Raw genomic sequence first — 19576 nt, 5'->3', positions numbered from 1 at the left:
AGCAATATAAACAGTATCTTACTGGAACTACATCAAAAACATGATAATAATGAAAATTGTATCAATCAATAACTCCTTCTTTAAAGTCAAAGATTATGAAATCATCATACCCATTGAAAAATGACATTTATGTGAAGGTATGACATTTGTCAAACCCAAAAATAATCTTATACATGTTCAACCTTCTCCGTCAGTTTATATGTTCAATTTATTGTTTTTAACTCATTTCTACTGTAAGTATGATTTTTAATGTTTTTCAATGGCAAAAAAACTAACAACTCAATAAATTATAGGCCCTGAAGAAGCGAAAACTTGGCAAAGTAGAGCAGAGTTTTGATTTTTGATTTTTTGACTGAGAGACCCCGTTAATCCATTTTGCTGTACATTTCTCCAGTTGCTAAGATTATCCACTTTATATATATATATATATATATATATATATATATATATATATATATATATACCGGGGAAAAAAGTAATTTCATGAAAAGTGACATTTTGTTACCTGTCACCGGCGATATATCTTATTTGCCGACGGGAGTGGTGAAAATTCCATAACTTTCAAATTTTGAAAATTATTAGTTTTTTACTTTAATTATTGATGTGTACCACTAAACTTCAAACAAAGTGTATTCTCACAATTATAAGTTTGGACAATATCTTTATAGTCAGAATTTGGTGGAGTCCCATATTGATTGTCCTGTTCTTAACAAAATTTCGAATGCATGCTCAATTGCAATTATTAACGGCATTTGACCCTTACTTTTATACCAATAAAGTAAAAGAGTTACTCCAAAGCAAAAATTTCATACAGCATCAATGAATATTGCTCAGTTTGATGGATGAACAAGAATTCACTTTATCATGTTATTTGTAGTTATAATGATAAGTTCGTACTTCACAAAATATATAATTACAAGTAAAAGGGGCTCTTTTTATAGTGAATGTTATGTGATAAAATGTCTATCCCAAAAAATCAACTTGAGATAATAAAATGAAATAAACTTCAACGTGTCACCGATAGCTTAGCAGCATAGCCACATTGACCTGGTTACATCCTTATTATTGCTTATTCAGTTCTACAGAATTAGTACAATTCCTCTAGACATATCTGAATTTTCAACATTCACTTTGACGGTCCAAGTTTTTTATGGTTTCAATTAGATTCTCGAATATTAAGAGATGGGTGATAGGAAAGCAGAGATGTTACATAAAAAGGTGTATGATAGTAATAATAGATCTATTAGTTAGGGTATCTAGATGGCTGAATATGGAGGAATGACTATTGGTCAGAAAGCAGCTTTAGTGACATTCTATGTAATGTTCCAATCAAAAATGAGTTATGGATTACTGGGTTGGGGTGCTGTTTGAGAATATAGGAATTATGATTCCATTCTCGAAAATTATCTATGAGAATGTTCTGCATATCAAAAACAAGCTACCATACACTCACAAAACATTCAGATATTCACTTCTACAATACACGTAATGCAAATAACAATATGCCTCTCATAAGAATAATGGATGAAAACGAATCAATAGGCATCACTTGCTTCAATTTACGTCCTGAGGATATCAAACATTTGCCTCAGAATTTTATATTTCCTGATACCTTACTAATGTATAATTTTTTGTTTTGTTTTGCGACTATACACTATCTTAACAATATATTTGTAGATGACCTTTTTTTTTTGATAAGCATGTTATTTTTTATACACGTTTGTATGAATGATGTCTTGTATAATTTCGATTGATGAATACATTCTATTATCATTATCATCATTCGCTAACTTTCAAAGTCCTGGATGAAAATCTAAAGCACCATATTTTCAGTCAATATTATGGCATTGAACCCAAGAATTTTTATCTGAGCATTCCCCATTTCACACTTGAAACTGCCTTTCAAATCCCCTTCAGTCTTAACATCATAGCCTTCAATTTTTTTATGATATATGAACTCCTACACCCAAGGTTAAGTGTGCCTAAAAATATAATTTTATAGATTTGAAAACTGTGAGACAGCAACACCACAATTTTAATTATTCCTGCTAACAATAAATCCTAGAAAATTGCTTTCGATTGTTTCCTTCAAACCGAAAAAATCATGAAAAAATTGAAGGCTAGCGACCAAAACGGAGTTTCACTGCGATAAGACACTTCTGACAGCCATGAAATCAACATCTAGGTATAATTATTCTTGAATCATACGTGACTCTCATTCTCACAAGTTTAATCACTGCTACTGTTGTTCAAATATGATTATGACTAAATATTGAAACTTTGCATAAATACTTTTACAGAAATTCACAGGTTTAATTTGATATTTGTGAACCAAATAAAACAATGAAAAGATACAACAGACCGAAATGATTCACATAACCTTATAAAAATAAGAAAACAATCCTTCAATTAAAACTCCCTCTTGAATGCCAACAATTTGAGATATACAGAAACCTCAAGATCATACCCGAAACTTATTTGGTATAATGAGACATTTTTAATTCCAATGGAAATGTTATTCTAAATTTCAATGATATCGAAAAAATACTCATCGTATTGGTGATGTATCTAGTTGTGTCAAGTAGGTCTGCTATTGTTGACAAATACGACCCCAGTCTATTACATAATACTCTGTTCACATATTTGAACATTGTACTTTCAAACAAATGTCCTTGCTGACATCTCTCGTTATTCAGGTAATAAAATTGATTCTATTTGAGAATTGATATTTTGTTCTTATATCGATGCATTCAGCTGATGATATTTCAAGAAATGATCTTTACGAATACCACTCGACCTAATATCATTTCTCAGATGAATGTCCATTTTTTTTAAACACAAACATTGCTCTTTTTTAGCAACCAGCAATAGATGAAGCTACTCGTCCTACGGACTCTTGATTTCATCATGCTGTTTGCTCCTATGGGAAGTTTTTGTTAAAAATGGAAATTTATCGATGAAATTTTGAGGTTTTATTACTACTATACAAAAAATTTTACTTACAGAGAGATAAACAACTTTTGGCTTGAAGTGGCAATAGAAACCATAATATAGCCATGGTACGAAAGAACCCATAATTAGCAAAGCAATACCGCAATAGTCAAGCTTCGAGAACAGTTTCCCAATGAATTGGGAATGGCAGTTGACAGTATGGAACATGAAGGAACAGCCAAGGCAAATGATGGCTCCGGCAAAAAAGGCTCCAAATACAATCTTCTCTTGTAGTTCTATTTCTATCATAGGACGCATCAGAAAGTAAATAGCAATACCTGAAACATTGAAATGATATATGTAATTCAATACAGTTGTTTGAAAAAATTGAATTCGCATTTTTGATGTGTTTTATACACTAGGTGAAAAAAAGTTAGGTTCCAATTCATACCGGCAAGTGCTGTTTGGAACAAGGAAGAGGTACAGATATCTTTAGAAAAAATCGATTTGTTCAACATTCATTTCAACAAAATTGATTATGAAAGTTTAAGTCTCAAGATATTCTCAAACTATATTTTGTATAGGTCTTTGGAGAATCATTTCCCTTACTATCAATTCCATCATAAAAAGGCTTAGTTACTTGAATTATGTCAAATATAAGGTAACGAAACAGCATTTTGTAATAATATAGATAGATAGAGGGTGCTTATAATAGATGCTTACAATTCAAAGAAAAAGGTTTTTTTATAAAAAACATTTACATCTTATAAGCACATCTGAGTTATGTCGACGAGGACATTAAAAAACATCTTGAAAAAATTGGGTATTATAAAACAACGACAAATGTCTATATGGTTAAAGAAGAAGAAGGCGTTTTTTATTAAAAAATATTATATCCTTATATGTTATTAGGTAGAGATCTTATTTTTTGTTGTAATTTATTGTTGAAATTCACAGCCCAAAAAGTTGGTCCATTTTGACATCTTTGTAAGCGGCAGTAGTTTGTACTAAAATCATAGTCAAATATAGTTTACAGGTCCGCCGTAAGCGGCGGCATATCCACGGGGCGGCAATTCGAGCGATTCATTACGTAATATTCAAAGTCATCGCCCTATTGAATAGGTACCCCACCTACAGCTTTAAGAAACGTCATCACATGGAAAAAAGTCCGATGGGCGCGGCGCGCAATTTTAGCGAATTTGGGATGACCACGCTTGGAGGCGCCCTAAATTCAATGCAAGTATTTATAGTGGTACCCTATGAAAGGCAGGACTGGCGAAGTTAGGAGAATCACCTCTGAGTTTATTTCTCAGTTGGTAGGTTAAGGTACTTGTACGCATTCGCATGGTCTATAAACAGTAGAGATCGCACATTGAATTGCAATTACTTTGTTAATAGTTCGTCTGTGGTTCGTCTAGCAATGATTATTGATATTTAAACTTTGTACGACATATTATTGTTTAAAAAAAAAACTTAAATTAAAAAGCTTAAATCAAATTAAATAAGGTACACCTTCACACTCAAACAAGGTACACCGGGGTTTGACCGCTATAGAAAATCTGAAGTTAACAGTATATTTCTAGTATGAATAAAATTACGATAATATAAAATAAATATTATAATATACTATGGTGCTTTAGGTAGAAAATAAGTTTGCTATATTGTCATGTATTATGGTGGAAAAGGAAAAAAAACAAACGATAGTTCTCATCGGTGGTAGATCGGAAAAGTCAGTCATATGATGAACTTCACCTGAAAATATTGATATAATTTGATTCTGGTATAACATAACTCGTAGACTTCTTAATGTGCCATGTAGGGCGCATAATCGGTACTACATGCAAGGAATCAAACAGCTAGTGGCAGGTCTGCTAGCTTGAATAGACCAAATTGCATTGTGAGAAATTTTCTTATCATGATGATATATATCTAATCCCCTCGCAATTTGTTTGTCTATTACAATAGATTTATGGGTAATGTATATATTTGAAATCAAGAAAATTTTTGAAAGAAAAATGTTTCAAGGTTTGAAACTGAGCAAAGTATTAGTTGATTCTCATTTAAATAATTTTGTATAAAGAACCTCAGCAAAAAAAAGTTGAAAGAGTTCTTCGATCCACTGCAAGGCAGTGGTACATGAACTGAACAAATCAAGGAGTTCCAAGAGTTTGGATATGGATTTTCATCAATGATTGACCAATTTCATTAATTTGGACTTTCATTGTCTAATATGATTCCCCTCTGATTCGAAATCTATGAAAGAACAAATAGTTCAAATGAATTTCATTGGTTAGGACTTCCATTGTCTAATATAACATAACATTTGAAATCCCTGAAAAAACAAATAGAATTGTTGAATAGTTGAAATTAACAATTATATTAAGCAACAAAAAAACCTGAAATGAAATCACAATTAAATAAAAATTAATCAGAAAATTGACAACTGAAATGAAATAAAAATTTAAAGATTTCAAGCCAAGTTACTTCACAACGTTTCCATTGTTGGTATCCACAATCACATTTTCGGGTGATGATGATTGTGGATACCAAAAATTGAAACGTGACGTGATTTTTATTTCATTTTGATTGTTCAATTTTCAATTCATTGCTTGATTTTCATTTTATTGTAATTTCATTTCAGGGTTTTTTGTTACTTGATATAATTGTTAATTTCAGCTATTTTATTTTGATTTTCAATTTTATTTGATTTAGGATTTCAAATCATATTAAATAATGGAACTACCTTCAAACAAATAGTTCAAATGTTCTTTCATAGATTTCGAATCATAGTGAAATCATAGTAGACGGTGGAAGTCCGAATTAATGAATGAAATTCATCATGAAACATTGTCAACCACTTCCAAACAAATTATCGGCCAATTCTATTCAATTATTGACAATAATCCAAATATTACTGAGAGTGAGTATATTATACAGTGTGACCCATTTTTAATGGAAACACCCCCCTAAAATTTGAAGTTGTATACCGATTTATTAATTTTTTTGAAATGTTAAGTACTAAAAGGTCTACCTTGGTACAAAATTTGAAATGTTTATTAAATTTTCAGGGCATACTAAGATATTTTTTCTTAGTCGAAAATCGGGATTTATTATTAGCGAATTTTTTATTGAAAAAATCACTACGCTACTGGATTCAGAGTGCCTCTAAACAGGTGTGACCAAAATTTCATGAAAAAATATTCATTATTAACAAAGTTATGACAACTCAAAAATTCGAAAACTCACACAACTCAAAACTCAACCCAACAAATACTAAAAACATAATAAATACATACATATCTCATATATATCCCAACAAGAAGTCTGTATCTACTGCCTATTGCATGGGAAAAGTGATTAGCTATTTGAAAAATATACATTTGATTGGAAAAAGTCGTGTATAAATTTCTTTAATTCAATCCTGGATTCTGCCATTAATAATTCTCTTATTGTGGACTTCGATTCCTATACAGAAGGGGATCTTCAAATTTGAGTATGTGCATAGGGACCTCATAAATGGTAAGATATAGAGAGTGGGTTGAATTACGACGAAGTTGCTTATTTTCGTTAACTATTAAATGATTTTGAATCGACTCTGGTTTGAGTCAGAGCTCAGAGGTCTTATGACTCGTAGCACTCTCAACTTGGAAATTTGAAATACAGACCTGTATTTTTCATAGCCATTTTTCCATTAGTAGTGATGATGTAATATCTCCGAATTTCAATTATTTCAATATTTCCTACAGTTTCGTGATTTGATGATCTTGAAATAAATTATTATTGATTTATTAAGGTGATAATCATTTGAAAAGAAGACATTCTCACTCTGTGTACCACAACTATTTCTCAAAAAATTTAACCAAGTATCTGTAATGTGTTATCACTGAGTTTTCTGTCATAAAACGTTCGGAACTCAAAAACAATCGATTTCGAAGCTTGGCTTTGCAAAAGAATGCCACGGGGACTTTCATTATTTTTGACAAACAAGGTTCAAGTTGTCTGTCGATTATATGTTTTCCTTCTTAAGGATAGTTTGTCAATGACAGTAATGAAAACAAAGCACAAGAAGATAAACCAGTGGCTCATAACAGGCATAGATATATCTTCAAGTTATTCACAATGTCTTCATTATCCAAGAAATTACACAACTGAAGTTAGCTTTCACTGTTATTTCCAAAAGTATCCCTCAATTTATAGGCGAATTATTAAACATGCAAAAAAAACACTAGCAAAATAAATAAGTCAAACAACAAGATTAAAGAGACTAGGCAAATACAAGTAATTAATTGAGGAGGAAAATCTTGCAAAGTTCCAATCCATCTCAATACTCTAAATCAATACTTTTGTTCAATTGCAGAAAATCTTAGTTATAGCTTTAGACCTGGTGATGATCCCACCAAATATCTTGAATCTAAAAGGATAAACGAAACTTTCATTTTTTATGACACTTTTCTGAAAGAACTAAGTTTCTGGTATAAAAAAATATTTTTGGAATCGATGAAATGTCCATACCAATCAACGAGAATCTACCAAATGAAGCATTGTCGATATTAGTTCATCTCATAAATATCTTATTCAATGCCAGAAAATTTCCAGAGCCATTAAAAACATCAGTTATCATTTCACTACAAAAAGGAGGTGACTCTGAATAACCTTTGAACTATGGATCTATAACTCTCATTCCAACTATAGCAACAATGATAGAAACATTAGTGGAACTAAGAATGATACATTTCTGACAGAAACATAAAATCACGGCAGCAGTTTTACATTATATACTGTTGACACAACCATCATCTGGAACAGTCCCAAAATTGAAGACTTAAAAAAGTGTTGAAGAAGATATGGAACAGTGACGTGAATCGAATCTTCTTTCATTTAATATTAAATATAATTATTTAATGACATTCAAGTGCTCTTTACAAAATTTGACAATTAATTCGAAAATAATATAAAATAAAACCTGTGCAAAATCTTTAGGAATCCAAATTGACAATAAAATCAAATTAGATTAATATTTACCAACATTTTAAAAAAAGTTGTCTTCTGGTTGCTATGCAGTTAAGATGATATCTATAGAATTAGGATATTCTACAACTAAAATGGTGTATCAAGCATGAACTTTTTGGGGAAACTGGGTTGAAGTTTCGCGAAAAAGTCGAGAATTTTCATCGGATCAGTAGGTACCTCACATTTTATCTATGGTCGTGACCGTTTACAAAAAAGTAGCCTTATCACTGAAAAAAATGTTTCAAATAGCTCGGATTTTGCAATATATTGTTAGACAATTTCACAATATTCTAGGCGACGATCTGAATCATCGTCCGTCAGTTCACGCACCTTTTTTATTTTGTAGAGATGAAATTTATATTTTTTTAGAACTCTCAAAACTGTCATCTGCAAAACCTCACAATTCAAGGCATCAGTTCTACTCGATGAGGACGGATTATTTACAAACTCGTTCATAATATCCACTTGTTTATCTTTTCCTGTAGTTGATCGCCAAGAACGTTCTCATAAAATTCTTCCATGAACTGTTTGAAATAACGTCTATCGATAGAGCGATCTGGAAAACGTTCATTGAAGATTCGTACTGCCTCATGATAATTGTGATGAGCCCCACCAAAAATAAAAATCGCTTCGCATTTCTCATTTAACGCACATGGTGCAACCATTGTTTGGAGATGAATAGCAAACACAACTAACAGCTAGTATAATACACTGACTCACACTCTCCGTGATATCAGTTTCTTGTATTGACCATTTATCCTCAAACATCCAAAAACGCCTACAAAAACGTGCAGTTGATATCTATGCAAATGACAAATACTTCCCACTTGACGTCTGAACCAAAACCGATATCATATATCATACAGAGCCGAATTTTTAATTGTAAGGATGATTGCACTACGTTAATTGTCGTTATTCTTAAACAATCATAACTCTTGAATCAATGTAGCAAGTTTCAATTCCTTTGCACGGTTGAATAGAGAATAAAACCCCCTATTAAATAAGCAATCACTAATCACCCCCTGCCATTTGAATTTTTCGAAAGGGCTGCCCCTCTCCGGTAAGGGATGAAACTAGGGATGAACTGTTCGTACTCAAATGTACATTGTAGAAATCAAAAATCCACGTGCTTCGGCGATTTTCCCAACAAGAGTCCAGTAACGAGTTACATAGGGGGTAACACTTATGGTGCGTCTGTATAATTATCCACCTCTCGTAATCAAGAACATAGAAACCTTTATTGAATTTATAAAAACAGTGAAGAACCTTTTGTTGAAAAAAGCTTATTTTAATCCTGAAAAATACTTTGAGGATTTCTCCGATACATTCACTATTTTAATCTGTTAGATATGTTATTAAGATTTTTCTATATTTTAAGACATATATACAATTATTTGTGGTCGTATTTTTTTTACTTCATTTGACACTGTATCTCTTGTGCTTTGTAATCATGATTTATTTCTGGTACAATAAACTATATCATCATTTAAAATTTCTTAGGAACCATAAAATTAGGAATAAAAAATCCATTTACAGAGTGAAATAGACAGATATCAGCTCATTTTTCTTAAAGACTGATTGAAACTTTTTGATGTTTGAAACCAGATACCAAGAACAAAGTAATTGTGATCCAACACCAGAAAACACCGTTTTGAGCTATCACAGACCTCATGACTCATGCCAAACAAAATTATATTGCTAAACTCAGTGTTTCGCTAACACAGTAGCTTCTCCAACAGTGATTTGAATACTACAAGTTGCTTCTTAGGCTAATATTTATATCACAGGTAACTATAATTGGGACTTCCTCCATCAAATTACCTAATACTCTACAATTTTTAAATACCTGAGGTACCTCTTCAATTGTGATTACCTGAAGCATATCACCTCACTTCTACATCAATAATAATACTTCCTCAGTTTTTCAAGAAATTAAGTTCAATAATTCAATCTATTGAAATCCAGTTGTCATTGATTAGAATGTTTGCATTTTTAAGTTTATTAATTTTCCTTGCTTCCAAATGATTCAGTTTCAAACCTTAATTTTCTTTTTGTAAAATTTCGAACTCTTCGTTAAAGATATGATTTTCTTCTAAAAGATGATTTGAATATGTTGAACTTGTTTTCTTGTTTACATAGTTCATATAATGTTTCTGGATTCAATTCCTAAATGTTCTGCCAGTTTGACCAATATATACCTTAGGACACGTTCCACACTTTAATTTATATACTCTTGATTTCTCGAATTTGGATGTTTTGTCTTTATTATTTTCAAGTAACTTTCCCAACGTATTACTTGTTCTATATGCAATTTTAATATCTCGTTTCCTCAAAAATGAAACCACTTTTTCTGTTGTTTGTCCAAAATACGTTAAAGCTCTATAATTATGATTTCGATTATCTAATTTATCAATAGGAAAAACGTCTCCAATCGCTTTTGCGTAGATTTTTTTGGAAAGTATTTTGTTTATTAATTAAGCTTTAAACCCATTGTTTACTGCAATTCCCTTGATGATAATAAGTTCTTTATTGAAATTAATTATCTATTGATATAGGAACATTGACTAATCTCTGAATCATGCTATTTATTATAAGCTGCTACTTTGTGTTGATATGGATAGGTAGAATCGTGATGTTTAAAAATCGACTTCTCTAGTTTATCCATGAAAATTTCCGCAAGTAAGGGTCTTAACGGATTTCCCATAATTAAACCTTTTGAAGAGGAATAAATATTGTTGCTGATTTTGTTGGGTATGTTGGGAAATAGATTCTGCACATCAAGGGATAGTAATTTTGCTTTGTCTGGTAGAATAATGTTCTCTATTTTATTGATCAAGTCATATGAATCTCGTAGACTGTATTTATTTACAATTTCACTTAAAAAGGTTTACAAAACCGCGATACGTGTTTCGCTATACTATAACTTCCTCAAGTAGCAAATACTGAACACATGGGTCTCAAGAGAGCAACATACTTGTTGCATTGCAATGTATACTTGAAACAAACACTACCTCTAAATCAATAATCACACATTATACGAATTTATACTAACCTATAAAAGCCACGCATCCCAGCAAGTGTGTCCAAATATTAGCTGTTTCTGTGTGCAATCTGAAAATACTCTTGAAACAAGCTCTGAAGCTAGGCAGCGGCGGTCTGTGTCCAAACACCAAGTAATCGTTGTCCTGCAACCAGGCTGGAAGATTTCGGAAATGGCATACCGACCAACCAGCCTGTATCATCTTTCGGACCACATGCTCGGCCTGTGAGGCGGCGTTATGCGCAAGCGCCGAAATGTCCAAATCATCACCTGTAAATCCCGGTAGGCTTGCTTCATTTGCGTCGATGCAAGGAAAGGAAAAACAGAGAAAAAGTTACAGATATTGGTCGAAATTTAGCAGGAGATATCACATTCACAACTTAACGTGTTGCTTGGAACAAATTTGTTATATACATTGCATGGAAACAAACCTATTTGTATTTGAGAATGAGTATGATTTGATGTGACACAACATGAAAAAAAAGAAACATGTAACCAGTTCTTTCAGTTATATCTAAGTTCCACATTTAATATATTTTGAAAAAGTTGGATGAAGGTAAGGAAACTATTAATAAAATGATTAGGATGAACATAAACATATTTTTTCTAACCACAACTAGTTGGAAGGTTTGATAAATGAATTTTGTTATACTCAATAAGATTATTTTCACCATATGATAATCCATATTTTTCTACTTTGAGCCATGTTATAACAAACAAGTTTTACTTATTATTAATTCACTTATTAGATAAATTTCTTTATATTGATTGTATTTAGGTATTCACTTTGATAGATTGGTGTTCACAGAACAATATTTCCAAAATGGACTTTACTGTGATAAATTTGAGAAGTAGAGATGATATAGTTGAAACAAATGTTCCATTCCAAATGTTTATCCAAACACTAACATAAAACCACACCGCCCAAAATTTCGGATTTCAGATCCTAAACAATAAATGAAAATTCTTTCTGAAAAACACTCGAAAACCAAAAATAAATCAAAACAATGAAATGATACTACCTGAAGACATACGCAATGGTGAAAAAAAAAAGCATTCTTCACTACTCTACCTGTACCTAGCACTGCAGCTTTCAAAACATCACTCATTTCAGAATCCAAAATATTTTCATCTTCAGGAGTTGACGGTAGAGGACATCCCACGCAATCCTCTTCCACCTGGAAAATAACAAAAAAATGTGATTTGTATTCATACAAACTTGAAGGATTTCAATTTCAATAACCAACAAACGGCAAAATTAAATTTTCTCGTAACAATATTATACTGTGAAGAGCCTGAAGGTTTCTCTTGAGGTATTATTGCAAGATTTACTGCATGTATTATATTGAATAAAGAACTACTACTTGAATGCCGCTATTAGGCCGTAATTTCGTTTTTTTAAGGACAAAACACAAGTACTACAGAAACATTATTAAGGCGCTCTGAGAGCAGTGCCTGTGCGGAAATAGCAATTCACGTTGGATTTGAATTGCTGAAGGTTAAATTCATTTGGAAAAACATTCTCAGGAAGTTTATTCCAGATAAACGCAGTTCTTCAAATGAAAGAGTTCTCAAACAGTGAAGTTCGAGGTGTACTGAGTTGAACCACAAAACGATGAGCAGCCATAGTCCGTCGCGTATTTCTGATATATACCACTCTTGGTGGAATCAAATGTGCCAAGTCACTTGAACACCTCCCAGGAAAGTATCTATAAAAGAGAGACAATTCTTCAACCTTTCTTTGATGTTCCAGACTATCAAGGTTGTAAGTGATGCTCGTGTTTCACATCAGGCAGATGGCTCTTTTCTGGATGGAATCCAGCAGCTTCAGGGTATGCTTAGGAGCGGGGCTCCATCCACGAGAACAATACTCCAAAGAAGCTTTCTGATTTCAGATTAATAAAGCATCGAAAGTTGCTGAGGTGTGTACAGTTTTTTGTCTCAGAACAGTGTTCCGATATAATTTTCTCAGTTTCAAGTTGTCATGTATCCTGTCAAATGTTGACAACAGAGAGAAAATTTAAACAAAAATTTTAAAAAAATTTTTGGTAGGACTTTATGTTATGAATTGTATAACTGTAAATTAAATAATGACTTGAACAACTTATGTTTTGTTATTCACAAGTGTATTTAAAAACTAAGTATAGAGAACTGTGGCTTTTTGTAAGAGCCCTAGTTTTTTAACAAGATGTCCTAAGTTTGACAACCAGTATATGTTTAAAAACAGTCATTGAAAAGTTTCTGCTAGAATCGCAGACTAATAATAAAAAAGTAATAAAAATATTATTATTCGTTTAATGAAACGACTTGTAGTTAACTGTAACAGAGGTCCCTACCTGATCGGAGAGTTAGCAGACAAATTGATGATAAATGAGAATTTAAACTTCCTGTGTTTAACCACCACACTTCAAGGCAAACCCTTATAATTTTGAGGTTCAACAGAAAGGAGAGCATTATCCCACCAAGGATTCCTATATCCAAAATGAGCTTTTCAAGCTTTGTCCCTTTATAGACAATATTTTTTTCATCTGGAGTCAACTCTTCATCTTGAGATGAATAAAACTACTCTTACTATTCTCGTGATTATGCTAACTTGGTTAGTGAAACGAGCGTCGAAAGAGAAAGTATTTTCAATAGATTCATTTCAAGCCAGAGGTTTCAAATTTCACTTATCATGTGTGACATAAACTAGACAATCTCCTATCTATATTGTTCATCATTTATTATTCCTGAATGTACGAGGAATGACTTCAATGTCAATAGGCTTTGCATCACATTGCAAATCGCAGAGAGTAGTGTCTTTATCTAATTCTTGGAATATGTTTCTTTACTTTTCAATAGATTTCTGAAACGCTAAATGCAAGCAATGTTAAACAACTTGTAGAAGACAGATGTTGCTTCTGTGGCACAAATTTTGAGAACAAGGGGTGAAATGTCACAATGTTCTAAAATTGAATGGAACTGGCCGATACTTGATGAACACTCATATCACAACTTACTAGACAGTTCACTGTGAGATTTTTAACATGAAAAGTTTATAAAATAGCTCCCCCAAGGTCAGTTCTGCTTGTATAGCGAAACACGTGTCGCGGTTTTGTGAATGAATTGATGAATACACTTCATTTCGCAAGTCTAATATACTTACAAATAAACCTATTAATCTAGATATAATTCAAAAAGTAACAACAGACGTGTACAATTATATGATATTCAGTAACAAAAGTGAAAAAAAAATGCTGGTGACAAAAAACAAACCATTTACATATTTATATGGAAGGTACCTATATGTTCCAACATATTCTTCTTAAATTGCTCAACAGATACAGAGTCTTTTATTCAATGTGGCAAACCCTTCAAACATTAGTTGTAACTTATAACTAAACAACCTGCATCTATCAATATATACATCATTCACTCTTCTGGCAGGATAATGGTGAATTTTTCTTATCTATACCTTGATTTCATTAAATTGAGGCGGTAAGTGTCCATGCAACATTTTGAAAATGAATACCATTGCTGGAAAACAGAACCTCTCCTTTACACTCAACCACTGCAATACATAGATTTTGTGTCAATGTCACTGTCAACATATTTTTGCGATTCCTGTTGCAAATATTTCAAGAATTTTGTTGGTTTGAAGATACGCAATGCGAAAATAGTACCCGAATAGTTCCTGAAACCATTGATGTGTCAGAAACCTGAAAAGCTCTCATATCCTTCTACAAGAGACTAGCTGTTTTAAAATGTAACTGTATCGTTCCAAAGAGAATACCGAAGGTTGGAAGAATGGTTTTTGCTTCTGGACTTTCAAATACCATCGATGAATGTCTCAAACACAATTCCATCCAATCCTGGGTGACACTTTTTTTATTTGGTTAGAAAAGTTTCCAAATTCCGTGATGACGACAAACCCAAAATATCTCTAGGATCAGCGGAATTGGCGAAAAAATGAAAATACAAGTGTCTAAAAGATAATTTAATTTTTTATGGTACATTTGCTACCTTTGGCCCCTCAGCATTGGAATTCATTCGTGGAATTGGTATAAGGATCTCCAAAGAGACAATGACCCAAGAACTACCTCTTCCTTGATTTGAAAAAATCAGCATTTCGATCCAAAGGGGAAATGCAGCTTCATGTTTATGTACAATTTCTCATTTCAAAACTCTTAGTGAAATATCCATGTTTCCCATGAACAAAATATAATAAGCATCCGCCTATCCAATCGAGCGTTATCTATTACAATGCTCTTTCTCCGATATCGCTTTCCAATCCTCATGTTTTTGAGCAACAGAATCCTGCAGTTAATAGTTATTCGAACAACAGTGAATAAGAATATCTGCAGACAGTGCGAGAACCCGAAATGTGCAGTGTGGTGAAAGGATCGCAGCAAAACGGAAATGTTTTGACAGAAAAGGAGGAAATAATTCTAAATGAGGCTGAACTTAGTACTTTGGTTGAACCCGCACAGTCCCCAAAAGATTTTCCAACGCAGTTGCAGTAACGAACCCTATCCCTGTAGCAAAATTGAAGACAAGTCTGTTCAAATCTGATAAAGCCGATGTTTTGTCTGAAACCTTCAACAGTCGCTTCTGACCAGGCCGCCGAAAACGAGTTCAACAATCTACCCATGTGCTCCTTCAATCACTCCAGAAACTTCGACCAGAGTGTTACAGGATATGAGTTTTCATCTACATAAACGATCGACGTTTAGAGCAATCAGTTTGCATCCAAAGGGTCTGCCTAATCAAAGTAATAACTGCTACATGAACTCAATTTTGCAAGCCTTGATCGCATGTCCACCACTCTACATCTTGCTGAACAGCCTGAGCAAAAACATCTCTTCGAAAGGGACAAGGAAGTTCACGCCAATAATTGTTGGAATGTGTCGTAATTCCTCTAATTGAAACAGTACCAAAGTATAAATTGGAATCTTGTGTATTAGTCCGGTCAAATTAGACTAAAAAATAAGAATGAAGGTACATACATTTACAACAAGCTGCAAATGCGTGTAATTGTTTAAAACATAGTTAAAAATAAGATTTTAAAATTCCGAATGATTGAGATGCCTGGAAAAAAAATTATTCGAGGTCAAAGGCCAAAAATCTCGAAAAAAATTGTTTTTTCGCGATTTTCAGGAAAACGGCGAGTTTTATCATAAAATAACCTCAGATGAAAATTGTAGATCATGAAATTCTCTACAAAAATGTATCAATACTTTTTTTCTTGGAGCTACCGTTTCTGAGATACGACGAGTCAAAAAGTTGTAAAAGTTGTAATCGTCATTATTTGCATAAGTATGCCACGTATATACATCTCTGAAGTTGTAATTTAAGTAATTTAAGTGACTCAAGAGTAAAAAAAGATGCTAAAGACATCCGAAAACTTTTAGAGTGTTTCTCAATACATGACCCTTTTCTAGAGGTAAACAAAATTATATCTATTACAAGTGGTGTCGTTGGTGATGATAAAATAAACTGTTATGAAGCTCGTGAAGTTGGACTTGCCTTTATGGTGAAAATAACAGGACTAATATTCAAATGATATTAAAAGGTTGATATAAAAGTTCACGAAGAAAAAGTACTTGTTGACCCTGTATTATTGTTCCAGCGCATGAGTATTACTGCAGCATTTCAATATGAAATTGAGAAATATTTTGAAAATGAATTGGCTTCCATCCTTTATCGTTGTTTGACGACCTCGGGATGCGTAAAACACAGAAGCCTGCCATTTACGATTGTTTCCAACAGGTAAATTTGGAAATTAACAATACTAATACTTTACATCATTGACGGTGGATACTTACTACATCGTGTTGTGTGGGATAGTGAGGAAACATTTAGCATTATTTTAGATAAATACGTTCAGTATGTACGTATACATTTTGGTGCCAGAATTACGGTCGTATTTGATGACTATGATGATAGCACGAGAAATATTAAAGCTGTAGAACAATGTCATCGAACTTTAGCAACATCTTCATCTTCCGATATTCTATTTGATGAACTTATGACAGTTCCTACCAGTCAAATACAACAAATCTCGGTTCATTTCAATGTTGAAGGATAAGTTTATTGGCGAAAATATATTGGTTAAACAGGCTAATAACGAAGCCGACGTACTGATTATTGAAACAGCTATAGAGCAATTGAATTTGATAAATACAACTATTGTTGTTGGTGAAGATGTAGACTTACTCGTACTTCTTACTGCTCGAACTCCACCTGAAAAAACTATTTTCTTTCTGAAGCCAGGAAAAGCTCAAAATCAAACCGAAATATATTCGTCAAAAAGTTTATTTACTTTTGCAAAGAGTCAAAATCATGTACTATTTTTACACGCAATAATGGCTGTGATACGACGTCTGCATTTTACAGGAGGGGTAAAGCAACAGTCTTTAAAATGTTTGAAAAACATTTGAATTCTTTCAGAGTATTTCATTCCTCTTCCAAAGTTGGAGCGAACATCACAAAATGTCACTCCATCTAGTGGACGAGGTACTAACCAACTGCATATCCGTAATTTGCCCAATTCCTCTGAATAAGGAAAAAAAACTTTCTGATTAGTCAGTGGGCTATGTTTGAAGACTGGCAGTCAACAATCTAAAGCCTACACAGTAGGTTTAATGGACTGACGTCGATCAGAAAACAACTACTCCCCTGGCTAATACCACGAAGGGCGTTGGATTATATCTGAAAGAATTCCGATTTTCAATTGTGCAATATCATTGACTTTAGGTCGATGATGGTCACTATCTTGCACTGATGAGTGGCTAATAAGCCCGAAACCGGTCTGCAAGTGTGCCCGTTCCATAATTGAAGGTCGACTCTTTCAGTTGTATTGCCAATTGCATATGCAGGAAATTTTCTGTGAAGATTCGTGCACTTGGCGCCTGTCGGATATAATCCAACGCCCTTCGTGGTATTAGCCAGGGGAGTAGTTGTTTTCTGATCGGCGTCAGTCCATTAAACCTACTGTGTAGGTATATAGAAACTGGCTTGAACGTTTGAAGTTCATTTGCTTTAGATTATGTACAAAGCTCCGAAATCACCTGCTTATCTAAGAAGGTGGTTTCCATATGCATATTTCGTAAAAAACACTAAAAATAAGAAACAGGTGCAATTAGCTTGCCTTCCTCCAACCTCAGTTGCTGCTCATCAACATCTTTTCCGGGTATATTACCAAGTTCAAGTGTGGCTTGGTTATCAGCTAGACCCGAAAGACTGGGGTTGGAAGTTGGTCGACAATACATTAGAACCTATTCAGACTTTACTCCCACCTGCGCCGGAAAAACTGCTGAACACAATTTTTTGCAACTGTAAAAAGGGGTGCAGCGCTAAATGTGGTTGTAAAAAAGTTGGACTGTTGTGTCCAAATCGTCAAGGCCAGTCATGTTCTAATGCTGAATCACCAATAGTGGAGGATTCATTTGATACCAACGAGGAAACATGCGATACATCACTCTTGAAGCAGTTTACCTACACCCAGGATGAACATCAAGAAGAAGAAGAAGACAAAGTACAAGAACGACAAGAAGAAGTATTTGAAGGTTATGACTCAGATGAATAAATTTTTACATTTTTTTGATTTCAATCGCTTTTATAATCTCCAACCCTTCCTAATATATTTTATTATGCCAGTTTTCAATTTGACAGAATCACAACAGACATGTGGAATAGGCCTACTGGGGAAACCACGTTGAAAAAAACGCGCTAAGTACACTACCTCATAGGTAGCGTGGAAACGTGTGCATATAATGACGATTACAACTTTTACAACTTTTTGACTCGTCGTATCTCAGAAACGGTGGCTCAAAGAAAAAAAGTATTCATACATTTTTTGTAGAGAATTTTATGATTTACAATTTTTAACTGAGGTTATTTTTTGATAAAACTTACCGTTTATATTTCTTTTATATTTCTCATTTGAATAACGGTCCGGGTTCAGTATGTTTTTTTCTGTGGAGGATCTGGATGCTTTTTATCAATTAACAACTTCAATTCAAGACCATGTGAATCATATTGTGATAAAGGCGGCAAAATGCTTTAGATACATTATTCAACATGACAAATATCTATCTCTTCAAGTCTTAAGGAAAATTTACATGGCTCTAGTAGTCTGAATATCAGATTAAAACATAATTTTATGGTCCCCATTTTATAACAATCAGAAGGTTGCTGTTGAAAGAGTACAAAACAAAGTCCTTAAATTTTGTGGTTACATGATTGATATTCTATTATTGACCATGATTTCACATTATACCAACATTCTAGGAATCCTTAATTTGTGTCTATCGAGTAAAAGGAGAGAAAACTTTGAACCAACTTTCATATTCAAGTTACGATATGGCCCAATTATTGTTCCTGAAATCCTAGAAAATATTCATTTCTATATTCCAAACAGAATTTTAAGGTCTAGTGATTTGTTTCACATAAGGTTCTATACTACACATTATGGCTTACATAACCCTAGTGATCGTACACTTTGACTCATAAGTAAAAAAAAATTTGGATATAACTGTGAGATTCCTGAGAAAATTCAAAAATAGTATTCAGTGAGTATGCATCAAATGTTTATTTATTTTAGCCTTATTCTCA

General features: G+C 33.1%; 1 protein-coding gene across 4 annotated transcripts in view; it reads right to left on the bottom strand.

The window, feature by feature from the left end:
• The window catches only part of AdipoR (Adiponectin receptor), a 33294-nt gene that overhangs the window by 5867 nt on the left and 7851 nt on the right, over nt 1-19576 (bottom strand). The window contains exons 3-5 of one of the 4 annotated variants that reach the window (XM_074183684.1): nt 12054-12159; nt 10994-11272; nt 3004-3269 (exon numbers count right to left, since the gene is read on the bottom strand). In XM_074183684.1, coding sequence (XP_074039785.1) covers nt 3004-3269; nt 10994-11272; nt 12054-12159 — 651 coding nt within the window. The remainder of the gene's footprint in view (nt 1-3003; nt 3270-10993; nt 11273-12053; nt 12160-19576) is intronic. The other 3 variants (XM_074183686.1, XM_074183685.1, XM_074183687.1) reach the window with 3 other exon arrangements.

This window comes from Leptinotarsa decemlineata, unplaced genomic scaffold (assembly GCF_025532065.1).
Source record: "Leptinotarsa decemlineata unplaced genomic scaffold, Ldec_3_MD MMD2_tig00026340_RagTag_RagTag, whole genome shotgun sequence".
Lineage (NCBI taxonomy): Eukaryota > Metazoa > Arthropoda > Insecta > Coleoptera > Chrysomelidae > Leptinotarsa > Leptinotarsa decemlineata.
The sequence above is the reverse complement of the archived record's forward strand: the minus strand, read 5'-3'. Positions and strand labels throughout refer to the sequence as shown.